Genomic DNA, 13,734 nt, shown 5'->3' with positions numbered 1-13,734 from the left:
GGCATATTTAACTGAAACTCAATGACATGCAGATGTGATCTGTATGGATTTGTATGCAAAGCAGCGATCTGATTTCCTATCATGCAGGACTGAATGTCATATCCATCATTTTCATGTGAGGCAGAAGATATGAAAAGCACACTTGCAAGAATACGGATGAAATCGTTTCCATTGTTGTCGTGCATTGCCAATATGTGGTTAGATATGCTTATTCAAGATATGTAAATGTTTTTTTGCTAAGAAAAAAAGAGGATATAACAGGCGCGCACAGGACGCTCCATCCCCACTGTGCACTCTGAATCCGCTCCTGGTTTTGCTGCTCCGCTCATCGCAGCGTTATATACCTTCCTTGACTCCCAACACTCCCAGCATTGCTGTGCAAGCAGATGTTCTCTCTCTCTCTCTGATGCCAAATTCTTGCTATTTTTCGCATTTGGAGAAGGTATTCTTACGCGCGAAGGGGCTGAAAAGTGACGAGAAACAACATAAACTGCCTCCCTCCTCTGCGCAGTGAGAGAGAGGGAGAGTTGTGAACGGATTTTTTAGGGGGGAGAAATACAGTAAGGCTACAGAAACCCAGCGGCAGCAGTTTATTCACCACACCTGTGATGCGTTGTTCTGAGCAACGAAGACGCACGACCGGGATACAGATGGCTACGCTACGGCGGGAGGATATGTGTTGAGGAAAAAGACTTGGGCGTTGTGAGAGAGAGAGAAAAAAAAGGCGTTAAGTGCTACCGAGGACACTCTCCGGACCTTAAAAAGCCCTGTGTGCCAGTGTTTCTTCTCTGCTCTCTGCCTTTTGAAACTTAGGTGATAAAAAAACACGAAGATGCCCTTACTTCTGGGCCCCTTTGTCCGCTGTAGATCCAGCGCCACGCTCCTCGTGCTTTGGCTCATCTTCGCTGGATTCACCTGCACTGGTGAGTTACAGTATATCTTTTTTTTTTTTGGTTAATAATGCTGGTGAATTTCTTTCTTTTTGCCAGACAAAGTACACACAGAAAGGCTGCACGTGACAAGTTTTTTGCGGACGGTGTTTTTATTTTCCTTTTTTTTTTTCTTCTTCTTTTAGAGAAATGCAGCCGCGCGTGACAGAGCACGCTGTTGGCAGTCGTTATTGTTCTGTTTGCTGTAACACTCATCAATTAGCCCGCACCTTCAAGGTTACGTGGGAGAGAGTGTGTGTAGCCTCTAACGTGTCTACCAAGGTTATAAGTTAAGGCAAATGTCACCCAGATAATTACCCATCACTCCCCGGCTTTTTAAACGTGGCTCATATATTTATTTAAAGTGGCGCTGTCCAGTTTACAGCATGTATTTGATCCTCGCTGTCGTGACCGTGGGAAGTTAAGGCTACACCTGCATGGCTGGAGTGAGAGAAACCTGCACTATGATGTTTTAACAGATGGGCCCGTGAACAATAAAAGACAATGCACAGTAACACTGCCACATAAACAACCATCACTTCATTTCCCCCTGTTCTTTATACTCCAATAAATGCAGACTATCACCTCGCTATAATGATTTTGCTATTCTTTTTTTGTGTGTGTGTGTGTGTGCTATATCGACGAGCAGGACCGGGCTAAACCGTATATTCACAGCCTGTATTCATCCGTCTAAGCTGGCTGCAAACAGGACCATTCAACTCCACGTTTCTCTCCGGCCAGGACTCATTCCTGCTGCATTCGCAGTATGGTGACAGCTTTACGGAGTTGGTAGACGACCTACTCGCACTGATGAGTTACATTTTATGATGTAGCCTCTTGGCCAGACACTCCCGATTGCATGCAAATGTGCTTTGATGTACAAAACTATCAACAACAGCAGTGGGGTGAACCGAAGTACCCTGATTAAAGAGAAGTTTTCTGCAGCAGCCACAAATAAGCCATTTGTGAAATAGCCTGTGATGTAGTTTCAAATCTCCCTTTTACTCAATTAGATTTTTAATTTAAAAAAAACAAACTTCAAAAATATCTTCATAATAATATTATTTAACAACAATACTCGTGCAAATGAAGCTTAAAATTTTTATGTCAATTCAGCATGACTGAGTGCTGATTATTGACCCTTAATATTACAGATTCTAGGGCAAAGTCAAGCCAGTCATATCGCATTCAAATCATTGATTTGATCAATGCAGTCAATTGCTATATGCACCATTTCACAGTTCAGCACTATTTTTTTACAACACTTTATTAACTCATTCTCCCTGACATTAAATATCATCCTCACAATGCCACACAGCTGGAAGCTGCTGGTGAGTATCCAGAACACGGGCATTTCACACATCATTTGCCTTTTGCTTGTTTCCAAACTGTTAACCTTGCTTTGGACAGAAGGCAAACATGTTAAAGTTGTGTAATTGTGTCTCTTGCTTCAGGACACTGAGATGATGAATTAAGAGGGCTTTTCTTTTGCATTAATTAGTGTATAATTATGAATATATTAGGATTAAACAAATAGTCATGCTCTAGGGACCTCATATATCAAGCTAAGTAAGTAGCAGTGCGGTGGTATTTACAAGTCATTTTATGATGCATGTTGAAACTGATGTATTTTGATTGGGTTGCTGGGTTATATGGGCGGTGTGGCGTTTCTGTGGTTAGGCGCTGTTGTCTCAGCAAGAAGTTATTCGACGCCTCGGTTCTGTCTTCCTCTTGTGTTCGTATGAGTTTTCTTTGTGTGCTCTGATTTTCTCCCACAGCCCAAAAACATGAAGCTTTAGGTTATTTTGAGACTCTAAATTCCCATAGGTGTGATACTGTTTGCCTGTTTCTTTGTTTGCTCTGTGATCAACTGGCAGTCTGTCCAGGGTGTTTCCCTGCTTTCCACTCAGTGCATGCTGGGATAGGCTCCCAGCCCTCCCATGACCCTGGATAGGATTGACCTGGTGCAGAATATGGATGAATACAGAGTTATATGTAAATGTTCTCTCGTCCGTCTTCTATATCACATTTTTGGGTAGACCCATTGTCTCTGCTTCAGTCTGTCACTCTCTATCGTATATTAGGTAGTACAAGGATGCTTATAAACTCCCATCACAGCTTACAGGTTACTTTTATTGGACAGAGTGAGTTCCAGAAATGGATCAGAAGGTAATTTCATAGCCAATTCTTTCTACATCAGGGCTAGGACAGTCTCCACTAAGATCAGTCAAGCTATCCTCTGTAGAGAGGCAAGGCGCTGACTCGGCATTCCTCGGTATCAAAAGCCGACTTGTCTTTTTTGCGGGGAAACATAACTCAGTCAGTAATAAAGGTAGGCCTGTCAATCTAGATTTGAGCTAGCCGAGCACTTTCCTTTTCACTGTGTTGTGAGTGATCTGTCGGGCCGGACAGAGGGGGTAGGTGTGCTTTCAGCCTTAGGAACAAAGAACTGTATTGCCTTGCTTTTGTGTGCACACCACTTGATGTTTTCAGTATGTGAAGTGTGTGTGTGTAAGGGAGGGGGGGGTTCATTTCTCCTGCATGTGTTGTGGTGTATGTCTGCAGATTATTCCAACTCCTGTTGCTTCTGTTGTATCCCATTTATTTAAACTTGCTTGTTAGTCTGTTGTGTGTTGTTAGTTCCTTGTTACTCCCCCAAGAAAAGATCATCAAAAACCCAGCAATCCATGCACAGAGAATAAAAATCCTGGATTTTTCTTTGTTTTTCCCTCTGCCCAGTGAGAGCGTTGCCAAGCAATTGTCTGGTTCAGCGAGGGAGCATGGGATTTGGTATCAGCCACCTTCCTACTTGTGTGAACAGCCACCTCAGACCAATTTCCATGGGGTGTAAATCTTGTGATGATGCAAGGAGATTGCCATTAAATGACAACAAGCATAAAATATATTGCATAATACAGTCATTTGCGAGTTCTCATTGGTTAGTACAGTAATGCAGGGATTTCTTTTGCCAGACGTCTCTCATCGTTCTAATGTGAATTATCCCACAGTTGTCTTTTTCGCAGCCAGTTTTGTCTCTCCTCATTGACTCACTAAAGAATGCGATAAGGAGAGTGAAAGCCGAAATTAACATAATTTATTGGGGGAAATTGCCTTCTGGTCAAAGGAATTTAAAACCACTTTGTTTCTGTCCCATAGCTAATGCATGGCAAATGATCGCCATGTATTTGCAGAGATGGTCTTTTACAGGGAAGGGATAATTTACTACCAGAAAGAGTTTTTGTTCCCTCTAGTCATGGGAGATGAATTCAAATGACACATGCATCGGAAGACTCGTGCACTGAGGGAGGGAAATTTTGTATAAAATTATTTATTTTCTCAACTGCTGATAATCACCCAGTAAATTAGCATGATGTACGAATGCAGAATATATCACGGATGGAGGAAATTACACTTAAGTGAAAAAAGTAGGCTAGAAATTAAAATGATTTCACTCCTCAGGAGTACAAATGCTTGTTATGAATTTTCTGCTTCTTACAGAATTTGAATTGGACAATATCACAGTGAAAAGAGAGCTGGGATTGCTTATTTGCAGTACAGAGCTGATCACCATTGTATTTTTTTATTCACTTGCCATCATGTTAATTAGTCTGTAAGACAGAATGCAGATATATGAATCTTCTTCCTGTCCAAGTCTTACAAAATGTAATTTCTTCAGTTCAGAGTTACCGTGATTAATGGAGGAAGAGATAATAGTTCAGCATAAATGAATAAAAGGTAAACAGTGCATGTCAACACAGGTCAGCTTTAAACAATGGAGGAGCACGCTCCATTTGGTGACAAATGCCCAGGCGCCTTATCTTTTAGAAGGCTATGTCCCTGCGCTTATCATTTGCAAATGGCAATCTTGAGGAGTAAAGGAAGGACACAGGCATTGCCGAGGACACATGGAGGATGAACCTTGCAGAGGGGAGGAGTTAGGTGTTATTTTCTGCAGTCTGTGCAGAGGCCCTGCGAAGGCACTACATCTCTGTCAAACTCTGCCCTTTTGTTTCAATTACCCCATTTCTATGATTCAGGTCTATGTTAGAGCGCTTAGGGGTTGAAGTTGGGCTGTTTCCCTCCTGAAACGCAGTGCACTGTAGTCACTGTGTGCTATCCTATCTTGGTAGCCTAAAATTGACCTTTCACCTCTGCTGTGAAATGAGATTACCCTATGTCTCAATGGGAACCAGGACCATAATTCATTGATGGCCACAGTATCTGACATTGTATTAGCAGTTTATGAGATTGCCCTCAATCTCTACTTTTGGCTCTGTTGCTGCTAACCATCCTAAGCCAGCAGCCAACCTCATACACCCAAGGGCCACCAATGAGAAGTCGGTATGAGCTTGTTGATTCTTGAGTCTTTCCCTGGAGGGTGTTATCGAAAGTTCTCATCCCTGAGTCATATCTCTGTTTCTCTCTTACATTACCATGGAGAGAAAAGTCATACAATACTGACCTTGAACCTTTTGTGTTCTCTCAGTGGGAAAACATTTCCAGTCAATCACAATAGAAGACTCTTAATACTGCCAGGGACACTGTTGTATTTTCCGCATCCAGAATTCCTTGACCATGACTATTTGAGTTTTTACCAGAAAGCAGATATGGAGGAAGGTTTGTGTGTATGCTAGCCTACTCTTTCAATGTACACTTTGTGTAAAAAGGCTGTCTCTACCTCTCTCTCTCTTTTGTGATGTTTTTTTTAGTACACATGATGTGCTGTCTGGCTACTCACTTTGTACAGTGAGAATAGTGGTGTGTTAGGAGATGTTTCCAGGTCCTTCCTGTTCTCCAAGTGATCAATACTACTCTTCTCCAAATGGTTAATTGGCCATCAGTCACTGTCAGAGGAAGTGCTTAGAAACCCAGAGGTGTCTTGGTGCAGCTCATAATAAGAGAGTGTCCAGTCCTCTGGGTCCTCTCTTGGCCTTTACTTCAGGCCAGGTGGTGGCTGGGGAAAAGCCGATCTGAATGCAATATGGAGAGCCATAGATTAATAGTTCCTTAGTAAGGCCACCAGGGAGCGATGTGAAAGCCACTTCCACTTCATCATACAGCGGACCGGATGGAAAGTCTGCAAATGGCAGTGAGAAAGGAACTTTAAAACCGTGTGAAGGTCATTTGATTTGAGCTGGCATCTGGCAGATTTTTATTAGTTTATTGTCACTGTGTGAAATCCTGTTGTTGTATTTGTGTTTAGAGCAGGTGAGTCAATTTGGTATGTAGTTAATTTTCTTGTACTATTAAGGAGAAACGATCTTTCACAATGCAATTTTCCAGCAGATTATGGTCTAAAGTTACTAGATAATGACACTTTTTGCTGCTAGTTCGACCTTGAAGAGTAAACACACCTCCAACCAAATGTATGGCTCATTGGTATGCTTCCCCTTATTTAGCATGGCATGTAAAAGACATAATTAGAAATCACCTAAGGCTACCCAGACAGTCCTGCTGGTGCTTGATTGGCAAGGGTATCTGAGGGAGGTCTGGCTCAGCTTGAGCCAGAATTTGTCATCTTGAAGTGATTTTGTTGACAAGACAGGAGGCACAGTGACCTTTCCTAATTATGTGTATGTGTCCAGGCACTGATGCCTTAGGCAAGCAATTCAACTGAGTCAACAGAGCGTTGACTCTCGGAGCATATTCAAGCCCAGACAGCATGCTGTGGGATGTAAGGTTAGAATATGCTGGGTTTAGCAGCAAGCTTGTTAATAATTCAGTATTGATACAACATGACTGATGTCATTTGTGTCACATTTTGCTCTGTCTCTTTGCTTATAGAAATGTAAAGAAACAAACTAAAAGATTGGGTCAGATCGGGGGCCCCTTCTTTTCTTTGCAGTCATTTTCCACTTGTGACTGAAGTCATCTCCAAAATCGTTCTGGTGTTACACTTTGCAAGTTGATTCCCTCAAAACATGAAGCATTTATCATCCACCCTAAATGTGTAGCAGCAAGTGAACAGCTCCTCTGATCTATGTTGGTCTCTCTGTTATTGTTTTTCCCAAACAAACCATTTCCCGACGTGAAATGAGGTCTGAACATTACAGATTCAAAGCTTAAAACTAAGCAGCAGATTTTATTGGCAAGGCCATCAGGAACACAAGGCTCACGAAAAACACATTCAAGTCCTCACTCCAATAGAATTAATCATGACATCATAGCTACCATTCAGGCTAGACGCTCCCTTTGTACAGCATGCCTTGCACTTGATCGACTATGGATTTAAATGTCCACTGACAATGCATTCATGTTCAATCAAAGTGTGTTTTCATACCTGCAGTGTCTTGTCACCAATGCTTGAATTTCAAAAGATGAGTATGGAGCAGCTTTGCTCTGGCTTTTTTTTTTTTTTGTTAATTACCCACTGATTTACAACCCTGTGTTTCAGGCAGAATTATTATTGAAGGTTGATATTTGAAAAATCTACTCTTAGGATGTGAAGAAATCAATCTTTCAGTCTTAAAATGTTATAGGGCCTACAGCATTTTGGTCTGCGTTACATAATATTCAACATGTTTCATAGCAGGGCTGAGAACTTCTGATAATAATCATAATCATGCTATGCAGTGACTATTGTGTTGTAAATTTTATTTTACAGTAACTATGTGTAAACATGGAAGTCACTATAATTAATTGTACAAGTCAGTGATTACAGCTTATTGAGTTCTACTGTTGTATTCACCATCACAGATGGTGAACCTGAGCACACTCAGATATTCTGTAATTATTTCTAGACTTTGCCATCAAAATATTACACACAGACAACTAAGAGGTGAGTGGAGGAGGGCCTAACAATGATTGCCTGGCCAATCAAGAGCCAACTTTTTCCACTTGATTTAAAGACCTTGTATCATACAACCTGCACAATCATGTAAGTCCTCTTCCCCCTTATGGTTTTCCGTTAGCTTTGCTTGCTCAAGTATTGGACTTAGTTATTTACTGCATCATAAGAAATCCATATTGTATTTGTTCAGTTCAAAGCTGGCAGGCGGCTAGACCCAATATGTACCATTCTGTTGGACAGAACATCTTGCCATAATCCGTTTTAAAAACTGACAGTGGTGAATGTTTGAACAAGCCTTAGGGGAAGCACCAGTTGTGAACCAACTGTTGAAAATAAAAATCTGCTGAAATTAAGTGCTGCTATGTGAATTACCTGTATGCCCAGTTTTCAGCAGCTACTTGGTGATTGTGATGCTGTAGCATGTTCCAACATTTTCTGAGAAACCAACACTGAATTTACTAACCAAACAAAAATGGACTAAACGTGAAATGACATCCCAATAATAAGCAAAACCTGTGAGCAGTCAACTTGAGAAAACAATAAAAAAAAAAAATTAAAAAAAACAGGGCAGACCCACCCATCTCTGGGTTTGTACTGTCTATACAGTATAATTAATATGTGCACAGTAAGTATAAAATATGAGCATCATTTCCTTTATTCTTTTTTGCTGTAAATTTAAATTTAAATTTGGACGTATCTATGGGTATTCTTTGACATAAACTTAACTTAAGGTTCACTATTGATTTTTTTGCTTTTTTTCAGATCTTTTCAGCAGCATAGGGGGATAGTAACCCCTGTGTCTGTTTAAGGATGATTTTTGGCATCTGATGTGAATGTTGACTGTTTCTGTGCGTGTATATTCCAAAATGAAAGGTTGTAACTGTCAGTATACAGGCTAATCTTGTGGTGGTAGCAGACACAAAGCATTGCCTTTCAGGACGGATGTTTAAATATTCAGACAAGAAGTCTGTAAACTTTGTGCCTCATATATTTTTAATTGAACAGCTTCGGGCATGTGTATAGTATGTTAATATACCTTTCATTAGTGCACAACATGTCTTGGGTTAAGTCTGATGGGTGCAGTCAACTGGTGGATATAAACTGACATCAGCATGAAATTTTGCACGGGTTCCACTCTGGACTAACAAATGCTACTGTATCTTAATTGGACGCTGAATAATGTGTATTTGCTGGTATGCTGTTTACAGACGTGAGCGCTTTTACAGATTATTGATTGTAATTTTGCCATTTCTTCTTTGGGGAGTTGGCAATGTTCAACTCATTCAGTGAAAATAACAAAGCTCCGTTCAATTTGTGCATTTAATTAATTTGCCTAACATGCAGGGCAGGCAGACATCTGGTGACCAATAAACAAGAATATAAGGAGTTATTTGTTCGACGTGGTTGTCATTTAATGAATATGAGTTGGTGTCCAATTTCAAGGAGTGATTGAATGTACACTGGCCTCTGACCAAGCTCAGTTCATACGATATTGTTAACAGCTCCTGTAATGACTTTGTCCATCCTTTATTTCTGAGTCACTGTAGCAAATTTTTACTCCCAATTCAGAACATCTCATCACTCACTGAATACACTAAAGAGGATTATTCATCTCAATTATTCCAGATTTGACAATCTAATTGGAGCTGAAAACCCAATTGGGATGTACTGCATCAGGTATGATGCACAGTGATGCATTATGTAAATTAAAATAGATTCAGTTTTTAGTACTTTGAAGAACTTGCAGACATGTCTTAGCTACCTTGCAAATATTATTTCTGATATATGCAGTATGTCAGGGCATCTGCCCTGAACAAGTCCAGTGGGGTGTGGGGATCATAGATTCATCCCAAGAGAGGTAACAAATGTCACCAAATGTTGTTTTTAATCATGAATACTGAGCAGCATTGTAAGTCACTCTGGATAGGAGTGTCTGCCAAATATTGTAATTGTAACTGTGGTGACAATAGCCAATGGAGTTTACAGTGGGGTGAGGTGGAGCAAACTGTGTCCAGCTTTTTTCCTCTACAGCTGTTGATCGGTGTCAGGAGACAGTTCTGTGAAATCTGTGCTCCTCATGTTAGTGACATGTCAAGAGTCAGCAGGATAAAGTAGTTTCCATTTTATCACGTGTAACTACATGAGACTCGGCCCCTGCTGATGAAGCTTTGTGTGATATTTCTTAAGTTTTATTATTATTTCTGGACAGGCTGGAGTTTGGATTTCAAAGGTCTTCTCTTGTGTTCTGTCATGCTGTAATCAAACATCAGTCATATTCTATATGGTCAGAAGGTCAGAGTCATCACGCTAGTGAGTCAGTAAATCCCTTCATCATACACACTCACAAATTGTCTGACTTGAAGAAACAGATGTTGACTTTTGTGTATATTCATCAGCCTTTAGAATTAAAGTTATTTTCCATTTAATTTATTTAATTACTACTTCTTTGTCTGCACTGATATCATCTATTGATTTATTTTATTAGCTGATTTCAACATGTCCAGTAGACACCCCAGTTGCCCCCATAGACTGTAAAAACTAATAGACATAGCCACCGTGACTCATCCATTGGTTTGTGGAGTCTCGTTTTGAAGCCTTGAGTTTGCATTTTTACCGTCAACATCATTGATTTTTGGAGCCAGAAGTGACTTTATTTGGATTAGAGGGTGAAGCCAACCCTAATGCTAGCTGCTAGCTTGGTTAGCACAGTGCATATACAGTCTATAGTTAACTGTGATAATGCTGATGCTAATTTTCACTAGTGAGAAACAGGTTTAAAACCATTAAAACAAAATGTACTTATGGGAAAAAGCTGAACATCTGACTCCTTAAGGGGTCTTTTAGTACAACTAAATGCTGAACAATAGTTTTTTTAGGCGACCAAAAAGTTACAATTAACTTTCATGAACTGAAAACACGCTGAAATAGCGTCAGCTATGGCTATACCCATATCCTGTGAATCTGGGGTTACACCATGGTTACCTTACCAACGCTGTTGCTGTCACTGAAAGCAGCCCTTAATTATGCATAAATGTATAAATTCAAGCCTTAATAAAATTTAAACGGATGAGTTATATAAAAGTTCACTTAAAGTTCACCCCCCAAACAGTTGTCATGAACGGATAAATTAGACCAAAATCGTTTTTTGTACCAGGCTGTAAACATGTTTATTTCTGCTGTAAAGTTGGGCATTTTAACATGGGGGTCTATGGGGATTGAATCATTTCTGGAACCAGCCTCAAGTCGCCATTCGAGGAACTACAGTTTTTGGCACTTCGGCGTTGGCTTCATTTTCATCCCCGGAGGCTGCTGCTTGGTGGGCCTTCACAGAGATTCTGACTCCTCCAGTCCAGCCCTCCTGGCACCAGGGGTCTCCACTGGGCTAGACTGATGTAGTGCGGCAGGGGGGAGGGAGGGAGGGAAGAACAGGTCCCCTAATCTGTATCAGACTTGACAATTTTATAAACACACATTAATCCGAAATGAATGAGTTCTGGAGGGTTTGGGGGAATTTTTTGAGTGGGCAGCAATGTCTTACTTTACAAAACAAATAAATAACAATGCAAGGGGAATGAGTCGAGGGAGGGGAAAAAGCATAGGTTATATATATATATATATGTTTTTTTTTTCCTTTTTCTTTGCTTTTTGGTTGATCTGAAATCAGCCAGTCTTGCTGTTACCCCTCCCCTCTGCCTGCCAACTACTGTAACCATTTTCCATATAAATGCATCCACACATACACATGCACATACACAAAACACCTGCTTTTACCTGTAATTCTCAGACATCATATTAGCCTGATGTCACATATATTGTACTGCATGCCTCTTACATTTTATTGCTTTTATGTATTATCTACAGTATTTCTTTTTTCTTTATATATCACTGACACACTAAGTGTACACAATATATCTTATGTGTGTACTTGTGTAGCAAGTCACCTCTTGCTTGTCACCAAAGAAAAAAAATGTTACTATGAGTTAGACTCTCTCTGACTGAGTAATCTTTTCAATTGTTGCTGCAGTTCCCCGGTTGAAATCTCAAGTGTTCGTATGAATCATTTTATTTTGGATCTTTCACAAGTTCTCGGAGCCAGACTTCAGACCACGTCCCTGAATCACCCCTGTTATGTGTGATGGAAGTGCCACTGTGAGAATGTGAGATTGGACGTTCCATACTTAGCTATTTAAAGTCATATTTCAGGTTTTTAAATTACCCGACTGAAAAGTTGGACAGATTGGTTTCAGGCTGAATCATCACAAAGCCGAATGGAATTTGGCTTATTTTCTAATTTCTTGGTCTGCAACATACACTGCATATGGCTTTATGCTGCAATTTCCACTACAGTAATGATTAAATAATAACTTTTATAGCTGAGTCAGATTGTTGTTGAAAATGCCATTGTTAAGTTTTTTTTCTTAGATATTTTTTATTTATTTTCCTGCACTGTAAAATCCTAAGCTTTTACACGCAAGAGCAAAGTAATCATTTTAAGAAGATCATTTACTACACAAAAAAAGTCTTTTATCTTTATGCACTCTGCTACAGAAGTCTTCAAGTCCCTGTCCAGATTTGAAAGAAAGGATTTGTCCCACTCGTGTTCAAAGGATGAAGATGAAATTGTGAAACAAACCAGTCCCATGTATTTAAAAAAAAAAAAAAAAAAAAAAAAAAAAGGACTTGGATAACATTACTAAGATCTCACAAAAGGCGCTTTTCTTTTGCCTCGGCACCCTTCAGCTTTCCTTTTATCAAGCTTGTCTTACCTTTCAGAATCCGTTATATTAATCATCGGCATACCTTAGCTCTCCTCACTCATTAGAGGAGGCTGAGACGCTGACAGTGGATCATTTGGAAATACGATTTTTGTCTAGTCTTCCGTGTCAGCCATATCCCCTGTAAAACTACAACTCAGATTTCAAAAAGCCAGTTAAAACCCCTTTCCCAGCATTGAGCTAAATAGTTAGCTTTGGTGTAGATCCATGATGTCGACTTTTTTTTTCTAACATAAAATTCAAGCATCAGCTGCCATCAAGCTGCCATTTTGTGTTAAGCCAGCACTGATGCATAGAGCCTCCACAGCCTGTTGGAAATTGCCAGCGCCTAAAGCAAACAGTAGGGCCCGAGGTCCCACAAGTATGAAGCAGCCAAGTAAACCCATTAACTGCCTATAGAGTGGTCTGCGGTATTGTCTCTAAACGACGCTCTCCACAAATGAACCACAAGCGGATTTACTGTTTGTTTTGGCGACATTAAATAACCACAGAAGACTCAAGACAACATGTCATTGAATGACATTCGCTCATTTCTGTATCTAATGGTTGAGGAAATAAAATTTGTTCCCATCATTCAACATTTGTGATGGGGAAAGTTAGAAAAGTTGTACTTAATTTATAGTGTTAGAAATGTGTTGTATATTTTATAGTAATGCTGATAAATCACAGCATAAGCATTTCACTTGGAAGATATAATTTGACAAGTCTGCAGCATTTCATTTCAGGGCACTGAGGCATGATACTTTCTTGCTCTGAATTCTTCTATCCCCTCTCAACATATGATGCCCAACTGTACAAATTATTTGAATAGCCAGAAGGTGTTTGATTTATGCTGAGTCTGAGTTATCAGCATCAAACAGGCCATGTAGCTTCTCTCTTATCATTCTACACAGCCGCTTGCAGAATTTCTGCATGTTTTTGAGCTCAGCCCTAAATGTGATGACAGTAGTCATGAACAGAACACAAAGACAAAAACTGCCACTTCCAGCAAAATGAGAGCCTCCCCCTCTTGCCTAATTTTCGTGTCGGATTCTCCTGCAGTATGTTTGACAAGAAGGGCTGGCAGCTTTACGCCATGGCACAACTCAGGCTGTCGTGGGTGCTGCCCACCCCGACCCCTGTCACACAATTAGCTCTCTGCTTTTCAGATAGCTAGAACAAAGGTGAACTCGGAGAGCTAAGGCTGTGTTCAGTCAGAGCAGAGGGGTGTGTGTGACACTCTGATGACTCTAGGGCACTT

General features: G+C 40.3%; 1 protein-coding gene across 4 annotated transcripts in view; it reads left to right on the top strand.

Moving 5' to 3' along the window:
- Positions 1-287: 287 nt before the first annotated feature.
- Positions 288-13,734, top strand: part of unc5a (unc-5 netrin receptor A) — a 143,297-nt gene continuing 129,850 nt past the window's right edge. For 3 of the 4 annotated variants that reach the window (XM_067598893.1, XM_067598892.1, XM_067598891.1), the window contains exon 1: positions 288-923. In XM_067598893.1, coding sequence (XP_067454994.1) covers positions 833-923 — 91 coding nt within the window. In that variant the 5' untranslated portion in view covers positions 288-832. The remainder of the gene's footprint in view (positions 924-13,734) is intronic. The other variant, XM_067598894.1, reaches the window with a different exon arrangement.

The sequence above is a fragment of the Thunnus thynnus genome, chromosome 9 (genome assembly GCF_963924715.1).
Source record: "Thunnus thynnus chromosome 9, fThuThy2.1, whole genome shotgun sequence".
NCBI classification, from domain to species: Eukaryota; Metazoa; Chordata; class Actinopteri; order Scombriformes; family Scombridae; genus Thunnus; species Thunnus thynnus.
The sequence above is the reverse complement of the archived record's forward strand: the minus strand, read 5'-3'. Positions and strand labels throughout refer to the sequence as shown.